Source organism: Melitaea cinxia, chromosome 3 (genome assembly GCF_905220565.1).
Source record: "Melitaea cinxia chromosome 3, ilMelCinx1.1, whole genome shotgun sequence".
NCBI classification, from domain to species: domain Eukaryota; kingdom Metazoa; phylum Arthropoda; class Insecta; order Lepidoptera; family Nymphalidae; genus Melitaea; species Melitaea cinxia.
Genome location: NC_059396.1, coordinates 1,385,264 through 1,403,567, shown reverse-complemented (window position 1 = coordinate 1,403,567; position 18,304 = coordinate 1,385,264). Strand labels below are relative to the sequence as shown.

Here is an 18,304-nt window from a genome sequence, read left to right as displayed (position 1 = left end):
ATCAAGTGCAGGGGCAACTTCACGTTACTAAGCGATCAAAGTGCTTATTTGCTGTTTGGTCAAATGACAACTCTCCCCTAAAAACAGAATGGATCAATAGAGACGAAAAATTTTGGAAAGAGAAGATGAAAGAAAAGCTTACATCATTTTATATAGATTGTATGTTGCCAGAATTAGTCGACCCCCGCTACCCTCGAGGTATGAATATAAGAAATCCTTCATACATTGAAGAGGCAATAACAACCAGAAAAAAAAGTAAAGAAAATATTGAACCTCAATTAAATGAAGAGATTGAGCTGACATCAGACATAGATAGGAGAAGTAAAGGTGACGAACTTTATGATGTAAACATGCCTACATGTAGTCGATATTTAGATTTTAGCGATATGTAAACTGGAAATATCAGGAAATATCAGGAAACAAAATTTTCACGGCCGCCATCTTGGATTTATATTTGGACCGCAAGACAGGTTCTAGCACCTTTAAAAACCATGGAAACGGTACCCATAATAAAAAAAAGATACCCATCACATCCGCGGAGTTTTGCTAGCTAATTTAATTAGACCTTGTATAAGTACCTAGACCTACTTTAAAATAAAAAATGATAATAAAATTCACTTTGTTTTTATTTTATTTTTCTACTTACACTGTCTGAATAATAAAGATAGATTGCTTTTTAGCAATAAGGTCGCCTGGTTGTTTAATTTGTTACTATAATTGCTTGTTATGTAAATTTTGTTCTTTATTTAAATGGGCAATAAAGTATATTATTATTATTATAGATAACTCGCCTTCAATACAAAAAGTTAACACCAAACGAGTATCATGAATACTTATACTTCACTACATAGTATAAAACAAAGTCGCTTCCCGCAATCTGTATGCTAAGATCTTTAAAACTACGCAACGGTAATATAATAATGTACTAATATATAATATATACATAATAAAGTAATACAATATAATATATATATATATATAATCAGCATAGAGAATATAGTATCAGCATTGCACCCAGCGAGGCCGGGGTGAGTCGCTAGTATTAGAATAAAAGTTGAAAGTATTCATTATGAACGTAAGTGTAGTGACTGAATTCATTACCAAAATTATTTACGCACCAATTAAATATAATTTAATTTACTCTTTTTGTACACAGTAAATATATTATATTATATTTTATTTGTAGTACACACACACACAAATATATATATATATATATATATATATATATATATATATATTATTATTATTATTAACGTAGCTGTAGTCACTGAATTCATTTCCAAAATTATTTACGAACCAATTAACATTTCTTTCTTACTTAAAAAAAAATAAAGATTTTTTTTAATGAATGCCGTGTCTACGGATTCGAAGATCTGTATTTTTTACGCGTATTCGTAAGTTGTTTACCAAATGGCGCTAGTAGTGTTTTACGAAGTATTGTAGAGGTGGGGTGCGGCAAAGAGGGAACGAATGCTCAAGGTTATTTGGTCAGGGTAGCGCCTTAATTGATTTTTCCAATTATTAAAATCGGTAATGCATTCATATCATTATCATCTATTACAAGAAATAACGAATGGTTCTGAAAAAGAAATATATGGATATAACCATAATATGGTATTATCAATATTATTTTTCGTGTATCAAGGTCGAGAGTTTGTACTAAGTGTAGCAATGATTGAAGGATACCAAGATTTTAATTTCCCCACTTTTCTAGTTCAGCTTTCAAATATTAGACTATTTATTATAATTAATACAAACAATATAAAAATAGTACTAAAAATATTTACAATTATGATACGAATACTGCTTGTCGTTAGTAAATAGGTAGATTATTCTATTTACATTTATTTAGTCATGGCAACACTAATTATTATACATTACAAGTCGTAAAAACTATAGAAGGGAAAAACGTGATCAGAATTTCTTTTTTAACTGTGCAAACGAAAGTCCATTTTTTAGAATATTAATTTAACAATACAAATAAGATAATTATTAAATAAAAAAAATGCACAGATAAAATAAACTAATTCAAAAACGAATATTTAATATTTTCATTATTTGTAGAGTACCTATTTACATTAAAACGATCGCTTTATCAGCCTCTACAGATAGCCTCGTTCACTTATTATTATTCATTACAAAACTTCTGAAATATTATAATTTAATGGTCATAAAATACTCTCTTTTAATTTACATCGATGGCACTATAGTATAATATATCATTCCTTATCGACGAATTCGTGTTTAAGGCACTTTGGTTAGATCTTGACAAAAGTTACGTACACACAAAGCGATGGTATATTTTGTATTGTATAATATGGGCATAAAAAATATTTTTATGTTTCTCTATAGTATTAGGTCCTAACCGCATAACATGCCCGGGCGTTACTCACAAGTGGCGCCAAGTGGTCCGCAAAACAAAATATTGGTGGACATACTATATGGTTTTCGATTGTCCCAGGCGCAAGTGAAGTTCGCTACGTCACTGATAGGAACAGACGTACGTGTGTGTGTGTGTGTGTGTGTGTGTTAAAGATATAATTTCCGCTAACGTTTATGTAGACATGTAGGTAATTGTTGTTACTACATCTACGATCCTTTTGACACAGATTATCTTAACAAACTTCGTAATACGTGAATCATAAGGTGGGCTCGTAGTAAATCAGCGCCGCAACTAATAAGTTGCGGTCACTTGCTTACAATTGTGAATGTAGACACAAATTTAAAAGCTTAATTCGTTAATTCATGTTTTGCCGCCACTTTTTGTAATTTTGAAATTAAACTTCATTACTATCATTGTGATTTGAACTGTGATTGAAACTCGATTAAACGAAAATGAGTCACGATAAAGTTTGTGAGAAAATGAGATAAAATACATTATACAGTATTTTATATTCTCGATGAAAAGAAATCTCTCGTAGGCTACTTTTCAGAAGTTTCACATCTGCCGTGTGTGAATTGCACACACACACACACACACACACTTTTTATATAATTTATTTTTTCTATTTTAATTGTAGTTATGTTATAGAGAGAGAGAGAGAGAATTTAATTATTTTTGACGTGACAACGTCTTATAAATTGGTTTGCCGGATGACACTTCAAGAAACTGCGTTACGCTCCGCTCACGCTATGCGCTCACAATGAGAGCGAGTGAGAGGCACGCGTCCCTTCCACTCGGGCAAAATCACTCAGATAGGAACAAGTTAAGTTGTAGTAAACGCTGTTTCATTGTACGCAAATGTATTGCAAGTTATTGTATGTATATTTGTATATAATTACGTATGTATGTGTAAAGGTAAAAATAAAATTTTATTAATATGAAATTCAGTGCGAGATTCTTTGTATAAATTAATGTTTTAAATATAATTCTTTGTATAAATAAATGTTTTAAATTGTTACTATTATTTCATCCTTCTTCCTACTATACGAATGAATATTCACATTAAAATTATTTTACCACTCAAAGTCGTTGTCACGTAAAACTTTCGCCCGTATACCGACTTTACAGGCAACCAATTTTTTTATTTAGAATCTAAATTATGTGGCATTGGTGAGACTTATATGGGCATAACAAAAGGCTAGGCAAAAATATATATTCGTAATTGTATAACCTTTTGTAGATTGTTCACGTCGTAACGGGACACGAGTCGAGCAGTACATTTCGCAAAGTACGCGCATGTTTCCAGTCGCGTGGTCCGCCGCCCACCACCACGTCGCGGATACAGCCCTTGAAATTCTCCCGCCCTTCCGTCAGCTCAGGCGCGCCCTCTGGAAGTTTTGAAATCCTTTTTATCCTCTAAGTTTGATTAATTTTGTCTCGTATGTTTCCATTATTGAATCAAAAGTATAGGAACTTGTTACTCTTGTTAGGGCTACTTGGATTTTACCAGGTCCACGTAATATTAAAAAAATATTAATATTAAACAGGTTTTATTAATAAAAGATAAATAATAGCAAGCAATTACTAGGTCCAAATATAATTCCGTAAGTGGTGCAAGCTTAGGTACAGGATTTATATTCAGACGCTTTACGATACATCAAGTTGGAGCAGATTTGCATTGTCAAAAAAGAATTCTCAAAATCAAATTTATAAGATAATACACAAAAAAGCACAAATTAATTGAGAGCCTCCTCCTTTTTTAGGCTTCCGTATCCAAAGGGTAAAACGGAACCCTATTACTAAGACTCCGCTGTCCATCCATCCGTCTTTCAACCGGCTGTAGCTCATGAACCGCGATAGTTAGACAGTTAAAAATTTCATAGATGACGTATTTCTTTTGCCACCATAACAACAAATACAAAAAGAAAACAGAATAAAATAAACATTAAAAGGGGGCTCCCATAGAAAAAACGTTACTTAGTTTCCCGTTTTATAGATAATTGTACGGAACCCTTCGCGCGCGAGTCCGACTCGCAATTGGCCAGTTTTTTAAATGAAAGTTAAAAAGTATATAGTTGATCAGCTCACCAGGCAGTCCGCCCACGTAGAGCGCGGCCCGGGGCGCGGGCTCAGGGGCGGCCGGTAGTAGAGCGGGCGGCGCGCGCTCGCCAGGGGCTGCGTCCAGCGCCAGCCACGCCCCCGAATGTGCCAGACGGGCGCGCACCGCGTGCCATTGCCCGTCACACACAGACACTGCGGATTCTACCCGTGACCCGCCCTGCGTGATCACCACCTGGAAGTTAATATTTTAACATTATAGATCGAACGCCATCATATTATATTGTTGGACCACATTAGGTTCAGAGGGAAAATTACTTACCAGCCCATCTTTAAGCTCCAGTAGGGCACCGGCAGCGGCTGCCAGGATACCTGAAGCCGCTGACGCTCGGAACTGAAGTTTGATTTCCACGGCCTCGCTTTCACCTTCGCCCTCCCCGCCGGTCGGACTGTCAGGCCATTCGGCGTACGCGTCACCTGAAATAAAGTACCAAAGTTAGTTAATAATTTTTTTAAACTTGTTGAATTCGAATACTTCCTCAGAACTTGCGGCTGATAACTTGGTTGAACGCACTCAATATTTGTATTTGTAATTCACTTTGTTTATTTTTATGGAATTGGTCTAGTTATTATTATTATCTAGTTATACTATGATTAGTTTTTATTTATTAATTATTAAAATTAATAAAACGAGTGCTTTAGACCACACAACTGAAGTAAAACTTCTTTAGTTAGTAACTTTCTTTCCATCTTCTCTATCTCCCTCTTAGCTTCCATTTGCCTTACCCGATCACACTTTTCGTAACGCTCTCGTCACGCATTCGCCAGCTTACTCATAAGTCAAGCGTGCGTAAAGAAGTTTTACTTCAATAACAAAAAGTAATTGGTAAAATCTAGTCACGGGCTGAATCTAAGTTCATTTATAAGAATATTCGAGTAAGTCTCTACGATACTGAGGTCGAGTCTAAGTCTGTCTCACCCGCGAAGTAGGCGCCACGCTCGACGCGCGGGAAGCACTGCCCCACTGCGGAGTGAGCGCGCGCGTCTCGCACGAGGTCCTCGACGCGTCCGTTGAGCGTCACGCGTCGAACGCAGCCGACTAAACCGCCCGCGCGTACCGCCTGCAATGCGAGTGTAGTCTTTGTGTCAGACGTTATATATTAGTTTCAGATGCAGGTGTAATACGGCCTGTTTCATCAGTATTAAATAAATAATATCCTGCAAATAAGTTATGATTAAACTTAACAGCAGTCTTTGTGCAGTCTTTGTGGGTCACCGTGCTTCGGAGAGCACGTAAAGTGGTTGTCCTGGTTGTTATAATGTACACATGATAGCGATCGTTACTCATATTAGGGAATATATCCGCTATCCCGCAGTGAAGCAGCGTGGTGGATTAAGCTCCAATCCGTCTCCTACGTGGAGATAGAGGACAATGCCCAGCTGTGGGATGATATAGGCTGAATGCGAGCGTTTGTTGCATCATCGTCACAAGGTTTTGTCATACTTCAACCTGTTATTATTGAAGGGTTCCTTATATTTTTTACTGTAATTATACTGATATTATTTAACTGAGGTAGGGCACAGCAGGAATTTCATGCTCAAAATATGAAGCGGCCCGACTGGGGTAGTACCTCGACCTTACAGAAGACCACAGCTAAATAATACTGTTTTCAAGCAGTATTGTGTTCCTGTTGGTGAGTAAGGTGACCAGAGCTCCTGGGATTGGGGATTGGGTCGGCAACGCGCTTTCGATGCTTCTGGTATTGTAGGGGTCTATAAACTACGGTAATCTCTTACCATCAGGTGAGCCGTACGCTTGTTTGCCGACCTGGTGATATAAAAAAAAAAAACTATAAACACTTTACAAATATTTAGTCTTGATAAGTCAAGTTGCAATCGTTAACAAAACGACGTCGACAAGTAACTAAAATGAACGATTCACTGACCGCCTGCGGCACGTTGGGCGCCAGCGCGGCGGGCGGCGGGCCGCCCACGAACAAGCGCGCGGCGCGAGAGTGCGGCGGAGCGCGCGCGCCCGCCGCCGCGCCGCCGCTCGACAGCGACACGCGCCCGCGCGAGATACGGACCGACAGCTAGGACGAACGTTTAATATTACTTCATACAATCATATATATATATATATATTATTAATACAATAGGGTTCTACATGAATTATACTCTACCAGCGACAATAACTAAAAAATTTGTCATTGGTTTTGTTTAAAAAAGAAATGTTATATTATAAAGTGATCATTATTATACTTATATACAACAGTTTTTATACAAAAAAAAACGAGTATGCTTTAGACCACACGACAGAAGTAAAACTTCTGCACAATAGGCCTGCACTGTGTCTTAGATACACGAAACGTAACTGGCTATGAGAGAAAGAGAGAAAGAAAATGTGTGCTCGCACCTCTCTTGCTCCGTTCGCCTCGCCCTATCACACTTTTCGAAACGCTCTCGTTGCAAATTTACCAGCTTACTCCTCAAATCAAGCGTGCGTAACAAAGTTTTACTTCAATGATATAATATTTTTAATATTCAAAAACAAATCTTCATAATGGAAATCTGTAAGTTTGTCATAACAACTGACCGTGTGCCAAAGTCCATCATCAAGTCTGGCAGCGAGCGCGAGGTCGCGGCGACGTCGCCCGCGCAGCACGAGCCGCGCGCGACCCTCACGCAACGACAGTGCCATGTAATGCTTTGGCTTTAACTTCGAACCCTGGAACAGAAAATAAGAAACATAAATTATTACGTAACATTTAACACATTTAGTTCGGGCACATTCTAGCCGGAGCCAAAAAACCGGCTGGCTAATACTGTCATAGAAAGTTGCCGTGTAATAATTTTTTATTCATCAGCCTCGGATCAGACATAGACCTCCCCTAATGTTCGCCTCTCCGTCCGGTCCTGCACCCTCTGAATGCGGCTTTCCGCTCTCTTCTTAATGTCGTCAGTTCACCTGGTTGGAGGGCGGCCTATGCTCCTTTTGCCGAATCGCCATTCGAGAACATTCCTTCGCCATCATTTATAGTAAATATTAAATAATAGCTTGCTCAAAAAAAAATTTTGGAAGCTATTTTCCGTAACCCTGGATCAAATAATCAACTCTGTTATATTTCTCTTCACAAAGACAAAGAATTTTGATTCCTTTAAACAAGTAGGTATGAAATTATATCTATTAGTACATAGCTTAGAATTTAGATGTCATATTGATACAAACCGGTAACAACATTATTAGGCCTTCGCTGGCGAAGGTACGCAGCTGAAGTGAAAAGGAGAACTCGGACTTCGCTCCTCTGTCCTTGTCCTTTCCAAGTCGTAGAGTTGCGTAGCTTCCCGGCGTGTCTCCGAACTTAACCGCCCCCGCTTCCACGGTGTATGATGACATCTGAAATGATGTTACGAAAACTCTTGTTAGACCATTTTATAAGTACTCTTTAGTCAGTCTTGGCTAAAGTGAAACTTGGCATTTTATCAAATGCATGTGTATTATTTTTAATCGACATCAAAAAAAGAGGAGATTACTCAATTCGACCGTTTATATTTATATATATTTTTTATGTATGTTCGGGGATAACTCCTTCGTTTAAGAACCGATTTTGATAATTCTTTTTTTGTTGGAAAGGAGATATCCCTAGTTTGGTACCGTGATAAAGAAACCAGGATCTGATGATGGGGTCCCAGAGAAATCGAGGGAAACTCTCGAAAATCCGCATAACTTTTTACTGGGTGTACCGATTTCGATGATTTTTAATTTAATTGAAAGCCGATGTTTATCATGTGGTCACATTTAAATTTCATCGAGATCTCATTACAACTTTTGGAGTAATCTTTGATAATGCGTATTTACTTGAATATTTTTTCGTCTACCTACGTTGTATTACTTGTCGATATAATTGAAGTCGGTTTTTCTTCATTTGCCTGCAAACACAATTATATGATTTTTGTTTCGTAATAAACAATACGACAGAATAAGTGCAATAATTGATTGTATCGGACGCCTGCAATGTCGTCGGAATACCGGGAGTTTCAAAATGAAAATCGCGGTAAGTCCCATAGAGTCGAAAGTGCTGTAACCGCGAGAGAATCTACTTATCTAATTCGCTGTTACTATCTACTATGTCCAAACGGGCCTCTTATTTTGTGACGACTATAGTATCCAACCAAGATTGACTTTTCATTTGAAATTAGACCAAAGTTTCGGCCGTTATTTTGGCGGAACGTAAACTAAACTAGAAACCAGATTCAATCCATCCATCCATCCATCAACCTTTAATAGTCGACTGCTGGATGTAGGCCTCCACTAATGTAGATAAATACCAATCATAGCGCTCTCCATCTCTTGCTAAGCGAACTTAAGCCTATGGAAAAGGCTACCGGTAACAGACCACGTCTCAACGCCGTAGATCGTCACTGGCAACACACACTGCTATTGACTTCAGGCACTGAGGTTTACTGAACGAAAACTTACTGAGTAATTTTTTGAACGCTGTTTAGAAGAATTACTTGGAGTATTTGGTCGAAACTGGCCGAGCAACAAAACCGTTCTTTCATTAGAGGTGAAACCATACCTTGGCGCAATCCCGATCGCGGTCAGGTTGTGCGTGCAGCGCACGTGGCTGCGAGGGCGATGCAGCACGCAGCTCACCATCCGCCCGCCCTAGCCTCACTCCGCGTCGCCTTAAACTGTCCTCCAGTCCAACCCAACTGTAGAAAAAAAGCTTGAATACACATACGATAATTGTACAAAAATATTTAAATTATTAAAATTTAAGCTATACTACATACCGCCAAGTTGGTGGTTTTATTTAAACTATGTAGTTAATTTCTTTTTTAGTAATATTTTTAGGGTGATATCAATTTTTGTTTATACAAATTGATAGAGGCCAGTGGCGGATTCACAAATTATCTACCAGAAGGCCACTCAATTCTTCACGCCTGACTTCTGACCTCTAAAATTTGAAGTCCTATTTCCTAGTAGGAGTAGAGTACTGAAATATTTCAATTTTGATTAGTTTGTGAAATTCATTTTCTAGATTATTTAATATTTTGCTTTCAATTTCTCGAAAAAGAAAACAGGATAAAAAATTTCGCCTCTTAAAATTTACCGCCCTAGGCTCCAGTCTACTCAGCCTACTGGTAAATACTGAGATAAACCACAAAATATTATATTGAAAAATCTATTGCAATATTTTCTAATACATATTTATCTATACATTCGGAATGATGTGCTAAAAAAATTGCTAATATATATAATCATGTATTCAATTTATAAAATCGGTTGCGGGTTTGATCCCCGCACATGACAAACATTTGTATTGGCCATACAGACGGTCACCAACCCGCCTGCCCAGCGTGGTGACTATGGGCAAAACACATGAGTTCGCGTTATTTTTGGCGTAAACTTGTGGAGGCCTATGTCGAGCAGCCCTGTATAGGCTGTAATGATGATGATACAGATGTTTGTCGTAGTCTGGGCGTTTGTGCAGTCCTTGTGGGTCTCCCCACCGTGCCTCGGAGAGCACGTTAAGCCGTCGGTCCCGCTTGTTATCATGTAAACCTGATAGCGATCGTTACTCATAGTAGGGAATATATCAACCAACCCGCATTGGAGCGGCGTGGTGGATTAAGCTGATCCTTCTCCTACATGGGGAAAGAGGCCTATGCCCAGTAGTCGGATATTACAGGCTGAAGCGTATGTATTCAAATTCTGCAACAAAACTCACGTGGAGTCCACGATAAGATCAGCAACAGTGCCCGTGAACCCGGCCACGGCGAGCGGCGGGGCGGCCTGCGCGTCGCCGGGGGCGCCGCCCACGAACAGTCCGCGGGGACGCGGCGCGAACGCTGCTCCGGGAAGCACACCGCGACCCACTTGCTTCTCGTCCACCCACACTTCCATCTACAAACAAATCAACACCATACTCAAACTGTACTAAAATATATCCGTACTAACCCAAGATAACCACTACAAATTCTCATAGATTAGAGGAGGTTCTCGATTAATAAATTTTTACTGGGATTACCGATTTTGATGATTTATTTTATTCAAATGCTGGTGTTTGTCTTGTAGATCCGTTAAAATTTTAGCGACATCTGACGAGTAATTTTTGAGTTATGTCCAATAATGTGTATTGAATTTAATATACTCCGGCTAAGTTGATAAAGTTCTCATTTTATTATCACTATTAAAAATACAATTATCAAGATTATTATAGAAGTCATAATCGGTTGTATAGCAATATATACACGTTTCGAGTATCTCTTGCTCCATTAATAATGGTATTATCGACAGAAATAATATTGTCATTTGTACCTGTGATAAAAATATTGACATTGTATCGCCAAATGTGTAGCGAATTGGTTGTAAATTTTATCTTATTAAATAAGTTGAAAATAATTATGAATTTTTAACTGAGATAGGGTACAGCAGGAAATTTCCTGCTCAAAATACGGAGCAGCCTGACTGGGGTAGTGTTTGGGGTAGTGACCTTATTAAGATCACAGCTAAGTAATACTGCTTTTAAGCAGTGCTGTGTTCCTGTTGGTGAGTAAGGAGACGAAAACTCTTGAGGGGAATAGGGGATAGGCTTCTGGTGTTGCAGACGTCTATAAGCTACGGTAATCGCTTACCATCAAGTGAGCCGTACGCTTGTTTGCCGACCTAGTTATATGAAGAAAAAATATACCTGTTTGTGTGCCCTAACCAATTGCACGGTGTGTAAGACGCCGTCATCGTACTTAGTATCGTTTATTCTCAAGACCAGCTCCCCTTTTCCAACGTTCGCCTTTAGTTCCAAATCACCTGAAAAAATAGTGTTACGTAAACTTTAGTGTTTTACGGCCAGTTTCAATACTCTATTTATCTCTGAATTTGCTTACTAGAGATATAATTTTGATGTAAGCTCCATACAAATTATATCAGAAAACTATTGCTAGTAAGCAAAACGAGAGATAGATTATTGGTATGCTAAATTTTGCAATACACAACTGTATATATAAGTCATATTAAGGTTCTACTTTTTAGCTACATATCTCGACAACATTTGCATTTAACAAGAAAAAACTATTTGACCCTATTATATACATCATTACTCACGGGATATTTATAGCCCTTACTTACAGTAGTGTGTTTTTGGCCTAAATGAAAATCATAAAATATTGTTACGATACAAGTTAGAACAGTACCTTTAACAAGAGCCAAAATGAGATAATTATGGTCGTCATCTTCTTCTTCCACTTCGTTATCATTCAAAGCCCCAGAAGGCGCTCGATACAACAAGAGACCAGAGGACGAGCGCGCTCGGAATGATATTCCAATAGCAGTCTTACGTCTGATGGCGGGCGAAGGTAGTTCAATGTAGCCTTCACCTTCCAGTACCGCAGAACGAAGAGGCTGTAGAATGAATATCAAGACATAAATTTAATTTTGCTATGGTATGAAAATATGAAATAGTGAAGGAGAAAGATTGAAAGTACATATAAGTTATACTTATATGCTATGACCATATTTTTTTAAGTCTAGAGGAGATCGTTATATTTTTAGGATAAGTTGTCGTTAGTGGAAATTTATAATATTTAGTTATTTTAATTTATGTTTTTGGGAAATTTTATATTTCTAGAAAAAAAAGCAATTTGAATTTAATTGGCAGATTTTTAATAAACAAAGTTGCAATATTTTTGTATCGCTGTTACAGTATTTCTCACCCAACTACTAAATTCTTACAACAGAACATTACTTACCCTTGCAGCACATCCTGGTTCAACACCATGTCGCGTGGGTGTATCCAGTAAATCGTATCCCTCCCTATCCACCATTAATCCGCCTATGCAACCCAGCAGTGGGAGAGAGTCGTAACCCAGGCCTTCACCCTCAGGAGGCAAACCTCCCACCCAGTATGTAGAACTAGAGAGCTCGGGCAGGTCCGTCGCAGACTGGACGGGTGGGGATGGGGACCCGAGGGTTTCTTCGCCGTTCACGCGCAGGCTGCCTGGGGACCAGGGCCGCTTACATATCATATGCCATCTTAGTGCACATAATTTTTATAATAGGACAATTAATTCTTAAAAGTGAATTAGGCTACAAACTACATTGGGAAAATGTAGCAGCCTTAAAAACTGACTTTAATTTATTTTTAACGAGTTTAGTTCAACGGCGTAAGATTTATTAACATACTGTACATAATAGTCAAAAATAATTGATATTTAAAAAGGTAAACATCAAAATATTTTTTAATGCGGCAATTAGAAACTAGGTCGGCTAAGCGTACGGCTCACCTGGTGGTAAGCGATTACCGTAGCTTATAGACGTCTGCAACACCAGAAGTATCGCAAACGCGTTGCCGAACCTATCCCCAATTCCCCCCAGGAGTTCTGGTTACCATACTCATCACAGGAACACAACACTGCTTGAAATCAGGGAAGCAGTATTATTTAGCTATGATCTTCTGTAAAGATCGAGACATTATTCCAGCCAGGCTGTTCCATATTTGAGCCGAAAATTACTTATTTAAAGATTACGTCTACTTACGTCTGTTATGCATTTAACTATGACTTTGAGTCACTTTCATGTGTGTACTCATCACAAGCACAGTACCTCTCTCCAAGCCGTTGAAGACACGAGTGGCCTGCACGTGCGCCGGTCGCCCGTCACAGTGGCGCCCCCCAGCCGCTATTTGCAGTCTTGCTGCTCCATACACCACCAGGAAAACTACGCGGCAGGATCGCACCCACACAGATACTGAGCGGTTCTGCGGGTTGTGCATTACTTATTACTACAATTGAATCATTGATGGGATGAAATTTTTTTGAATTAGAATTTCTATATAACGTAGTGGCACCAATCGTCGACACTTTAAGGAGATAGTGGACTTCTTTATAAAATTAAAGGTCATTTAGTCATCTTTAAACCAAAAGTAACAATTGAGTATGGTAAGGTATATTCTTGATATAAGAATAGGATGTAATATTTTTATTAACTATATCCGGATTAGAAAAAAATCCTAAAAATGGAAAAAGTGTATAAATCTCCAATCATCGACACCGAATCTCCAGTAATCGACAGTTACCAATTACCGACTCCCAGTTATCGACTATTACCTATAATGTGTATCTGCCAAATCGCGGCCTCCTTAGTGGGTCGTTAAAATAAAATTAACAGTTTAATAAGTATTCATCACCAATTTTTTCGGAACCATCTGTAAGAACCAATCATCGACACATTATTTCCCAATAGTCGACACTTGTCGGTTACTGGTCTCTCGACTTTGTTTAGTTTACTTCAAATATCTACCAAATACGCAAAGTAAGAAGAACTACATTCGCTTGTCAAACGAAAAATGTTTTCAAAAATTATTATCGACCCGTGTCGATTATTGGTAAAAGTCAGTTTATGAAAACCAGTGATCGACACCAACATTATACTAATATCAAAATAACCTTAAACTTTCGTTAGAACAAAAATCGATCGTATAGTTCTTATAATAACCCGTGAAAAACATAAAATCCAAATATGTTAGACTACATTAGTATAATTAATAAAAAAAATGTACCCACTTCCTTAAGGATTTCACTAAGAAATGTTGTAATTTTCACCGGTACTCCAGGCGCAATCAGTTGTCACACCGTCATTTTCAAAAAAAAAGACGGATATCGCTCAAAAGTCACTGGGAGCCAATCAAAAGTGTGCTATCTATGGTACAGTTTTGCTATATTAAGAAATCGTTTTCCTACTCTTATTTTATTGAATCAAAATATAAAGTGTCGGTTATTGGGTCTTGTCGGTCATTGGTGCCACTATATCTCATGTGAGTAACTATAATTATGGACAGTTAATACATACAGTTTCTAGCACAATTTAGTTTCTTGCACATTTTAAAAGATAGGGCAAACGATCAAATGATCCATCTTATCTTATATATTATAATAGACAGTCACTATCCGCCATAGACTTTGACATGCCTCTACTTTGACTTTTGTATAAATACTATACCAGTAAAACCTATAACCACGCAATGTTAGCGTACATAAAAAAATCCGATATTTCTTATAATGTAATAAATAAAGTTATTGTATATATAGCTTACGTTAGCCCGATCGTGGGCAAGGAATAGCAGTGCATCAGCGTCAGTAGTACGGAAGGAGAGCGCGAGGCTGAACCGGCGGCGGTCGGCGGGGCGGCGCGAGCGGCGCAGCGCCACGTAGCCCGCGCCCCCGAGCCACACCAGACCCTCGCTGCCACGGCCCTCACTGAACCACCTGGAGCAGAACACCTGCTGTGCTAATTGTCGGTGTTTTAGGCGACTACATGCATCACTACACCAGAGCGGTTGTCAAATTCTTAATGTGATACTTATCCAAAATTATGCAACTTGACAGATATCGTTTTGTCGAAAATCTGCTGGACATTTTTTGAGTAACTTTACTGTTCTTGTCGTCATAGTGTCGTGTATTTTTATCGAACGTTATTAAGGTTTAATAATTGTGCTTTATCATTCAAAACTATGAACAAACGCTTTCATTTTTATACTCTGAATGACAATAATTATGTCTTGTAATACGCTGAAGTCCATTGTTTTTCTTTTGCAAAAAAAGCACATTCTTATTAAGATGCAATACAAAATATTTAATCAACTCTCTCGGGTGTACAGCGGATGCTTCTAGTGCATCATAATGCACTAGAAGCATCGGAGAGGAACCTTTACCTTTGCGTACATCCAGTACATTGAGCAGTAGGAGGCTGCTTAGTGAACGCCCAGAGTCCTATCGCAGTATGATCAGCGTGAAGAGAATGCACGCAGGCTGGTAACGGTGCGTTTGCTTCACCGAGCCACCACAAGGCTGGTCGTAGCAGACCAGCGCCTGGTGCAGTGCTTGTGCTGTTAGTAGATGTGACAGCAGCGCTGCCTGATCTTTCCACTCGTAGTCGAACTGTGCCCCACACTCTGAAGATTACCAACTGACATGTTAATTAAATATTGTCTCGTTTTTGGATTAAGACAAATCCCAACTTAGAGTAATCATTTTGAAGTACATAAATAAAATTTAAACGTTACATTTTGGTTTAAGGCTTTTATTTCAAAGTTTAAATTATTATCCTGTATTGTTAACAGCTCATAACTGGGCAAAGATACTCACTCCAATGAAAGAAGGGAAACTTTGATTACAATTATTAGGAGAGCACAAAATTGATTTTTATTTTCTGATTGTGTGTGGTGTAGTCACCTCTCGATGTAGAGACGGTACGTGGTATGATCTGCGTCATCCATGGTGGGCAACAGCGGTTCTGGGTGTGTCACCACGCCCTCACCACCGCCGACATCCCATCGAAGCGTCAACTTGCCCTTTTCTACTGATAGACGCATGTAGCGTTCTGAATCCTGTCAGAAAATTTTCATATTTGGTTTCAGTTATGCTCGTATATGTGAGAAATAAAAAGTAAAAAAATATTCAGAAATAATAAAACTTCTTCATTTTTGTGTTGTTGGTGCGCTCGAGCGTCCGTCGTGGTCTTAATTAATGAATCAACAATTTTGCTACTAACCAACAATCGATTTTATCATAAGAGAAATAAGTGTCTAGTAAAATTTAACTAAGTTGAACTTGAATGGCTTATAGCGAATATATGTTTGAGTGTCATCGGTCTTAGCATTGACGTAGACGTGTTATTAAAAAAAAAAAACTAATATGCTTTAGACCACACGAATGAAGCAAAACTCACAAAACGTAACTCTCTTTTTCTCTCTTCACTAACTTATATCTCCCACTCAACTTCCGTTCACCTCGCTGATCACACTTTTCGTAAAGCTCTCGTCACGCATTCACCAGCTTACTCCTTAAGTCAAGGGTGTAAAGTAGTTTTACTTCAAACAATAGTAAAACTTGAAACATAATTTGTCACAAACGTGCAGCTACCGTCTACTTATTTATTTATTTATTTATTTAATAAAGACATACCAACTAAGTACATAAAAAAGCTTTCTACATTAAAACAATACCACTAAGTTATACAATAATGCACTTAAAGGTTTTCACAACATTCTACTTATACAGAAGATGATATCGAGTCCAAATACCTGGTCGGGTAGGTAGAGCAGCGTGCCGTCGCGCACGGTGGCGTCGAAACTGACCGCGAGTGTGGCGCGAGTGGCGGCGGGCGCGCTCCACGCCGCGAAGGCGCGCGCGCAGCCGCTCGCGGAGCGGAGTGACACCGTTATCTGTTTGAGTCATTATTACACTAACGTCAATGACGTAGGAATGGGTATTCTATTTGTAAATTTTACAACGGCTTGATATTGTACTCTACAATCAAGATTTCTTAAATAAGTATTGGAAAATTCAGCAAAAACTAAGTCAATACGAAAAAGCATCATAAAGGTGTAATTATTATATTTGAAAGTGGTGTACCAGTTTTGATTTAGTTTCCTGGTCATCAAAAATTACAACAAGGTTCGTTATTAGAAGGTATTACTGAAAGAGACATATAATAATGACGTAAACCTAATTGATAAGTATTCATACGTCATAATTATGCATGACATTTTAAACTCTATTAGGTGTAAATAATATCGTTATCAATAATCAGATAAAGACGGCAATAGAAGTTGTCAGATCGATCAGCAAGCGAAACTAATCTTTATCACCTATGAATCTGCAAGCGGAATTCAACCTTAGGATGGTCCACCACTTTCTTGGCCGACGGTACATATCCAACCTAAGCTAAACTATAAAGATGCTCAAAGAATCGTCACACGTTAATTATAGATTAATATCATCAGATCCTGGTTTCCTTATCATGGCACTAAACTAGGGATATTTCCTTTCCAACAAAAAAATAATTATCAAAATCGGTACATCCAGTAGAAAGTTATGCGGTATAATACAACGTAGGTCGACGAAAAAAGCGTCAAGTAAAAACGTATTATTAGATATAACTCGAAAAGTAGTTGTTAGATCTCAAATAAATTTAAATGGGACCAATTGACACACACCACCGATTTCAATTAAAAAAAATTGTCGAAATCGGTTCACACGGTCAAAAGTTCTTATGTAACATACATAAAAAAAAATACAGTCGAATTGAGAACCTCCTCCTTTTTTGGAACTCGGTTAAAAAAACACGTTAACCCCTATTTAGTATGACTAACATAGATAAAAAAACGAGTGTGCTTTAGACCACACAACTGAAGTAAAACTTCTTTAGCAATTATACTGTCTTAGATATACGAAACGTAACTGGCTACGAGAAAAAGAAAATGTGTGCTCGTACCTCTCTCCTCCTTTCGCTTCGCCCGATCACACTTTTCGTAACCCTCTCGTCACGCATTCACCAGCTTACACCTCAAGTCAAGCGGGCGTAACGAAGTTTTACTCATAAACTCACAGTGGTAGCAGCATGCCTCGCCCTGTCAACTTGCTCCCTCAAGGCCCGCAGCGCGGGGTCGAGCGCGCGCGCCGCGGTTTCGTGTTCGCGAGCGCGCGCGCTCGCCGCCGCCGCCAGCGCCTCCGACACCTCGCGACCTCGGAGCGTGTTGCCGCGGATTTGAGATACTGCGATGGTAAGTTTAATTGACAAAATATTCGCTATAACATCAATGAGCAAATGTAATTAATTTTTTAAATGTAATTTAGAAATAGATGGCGCTGATAACATTTAATTCGTTTTCGTTATCATCGCTTCAAGTCGTAGCTTGATGTTTTACTGATATTTGATTATACATAGCTCAAGTCTCTCATTAATAAATATTGTTTTTTGACTAAAAATATTTTAAAATATTTACTTCTAATTCTTTAATTATGAAATATTAGGCTCGGTTTAGGTTTTAGCATCATTTAATTTAAATGTAAATAATT

At 38.3% G+C, this 18,304-nt stretch overlaps 1 protein-coding gene across 1 annotated transcript in view; it reads right to left on the bottom strand.

Annotated features, from left to right (window-relative positions):
- Positions 1 to 3,520: 3,520 nt before the first annotated feature.
- LOC123669685 (laminin subunit alpha-1) overlaps positions 3,521 to 18,304 on the bottom strand; it is a 208,187-nt gene continuing 193,403 nt past the window's right edge. The window contains 19 exon segments of the mRNA XM_045603275.1: positions 3,521 to 3,774; positions 4,475 to 4,679; positions 4,767 to 4,921; positions 5,424 to 5,565; positions 6,391 to 6,537; positions 6,923 to 6,932; positions 6,997 to 7,172; positions 7,674 to 7,841; positions 9,025 to 9,160; positions 10,180 to 10,355; positions 11,143 to 11,258; positions 11,642 to 11,849; positions 12,197 to 12,444; positions 13,050 to 13,203; positions 14,539 to 14,710; positions 15,157 to 15,396; positions 15,677 to 15,831; positions 16,528 to 16,668; positions 17,823 to 18,001. Coding sequence (XP_045459231.1) covers positions 3,632 to 3,774; positions 4,475 to 4,679; positions 4,767 to 4,921; positions 5,424 to 5,565; positions 6,391 to 6,537; positions 6,923 to 6,932; positions 6,997 to 7,172; positions 7,674 to 7,841; positions 9,025 to 9,160; positions 10,180 to 10,355; positions 11,143 to 11,258; positions 11,642 to 11,849; positions 12,197 to 12,444; positions 13,050 to 13,203; positions 14,539 to 14,710; positions 15,157 to 15,396; positions 15,677 to 15,831; positions 16,528 to 16,668; positions 17,823 to 18,001 — 3,071 coding nt within the window. The 3' untranslated portion in view covers positions 3,521 to 3,631.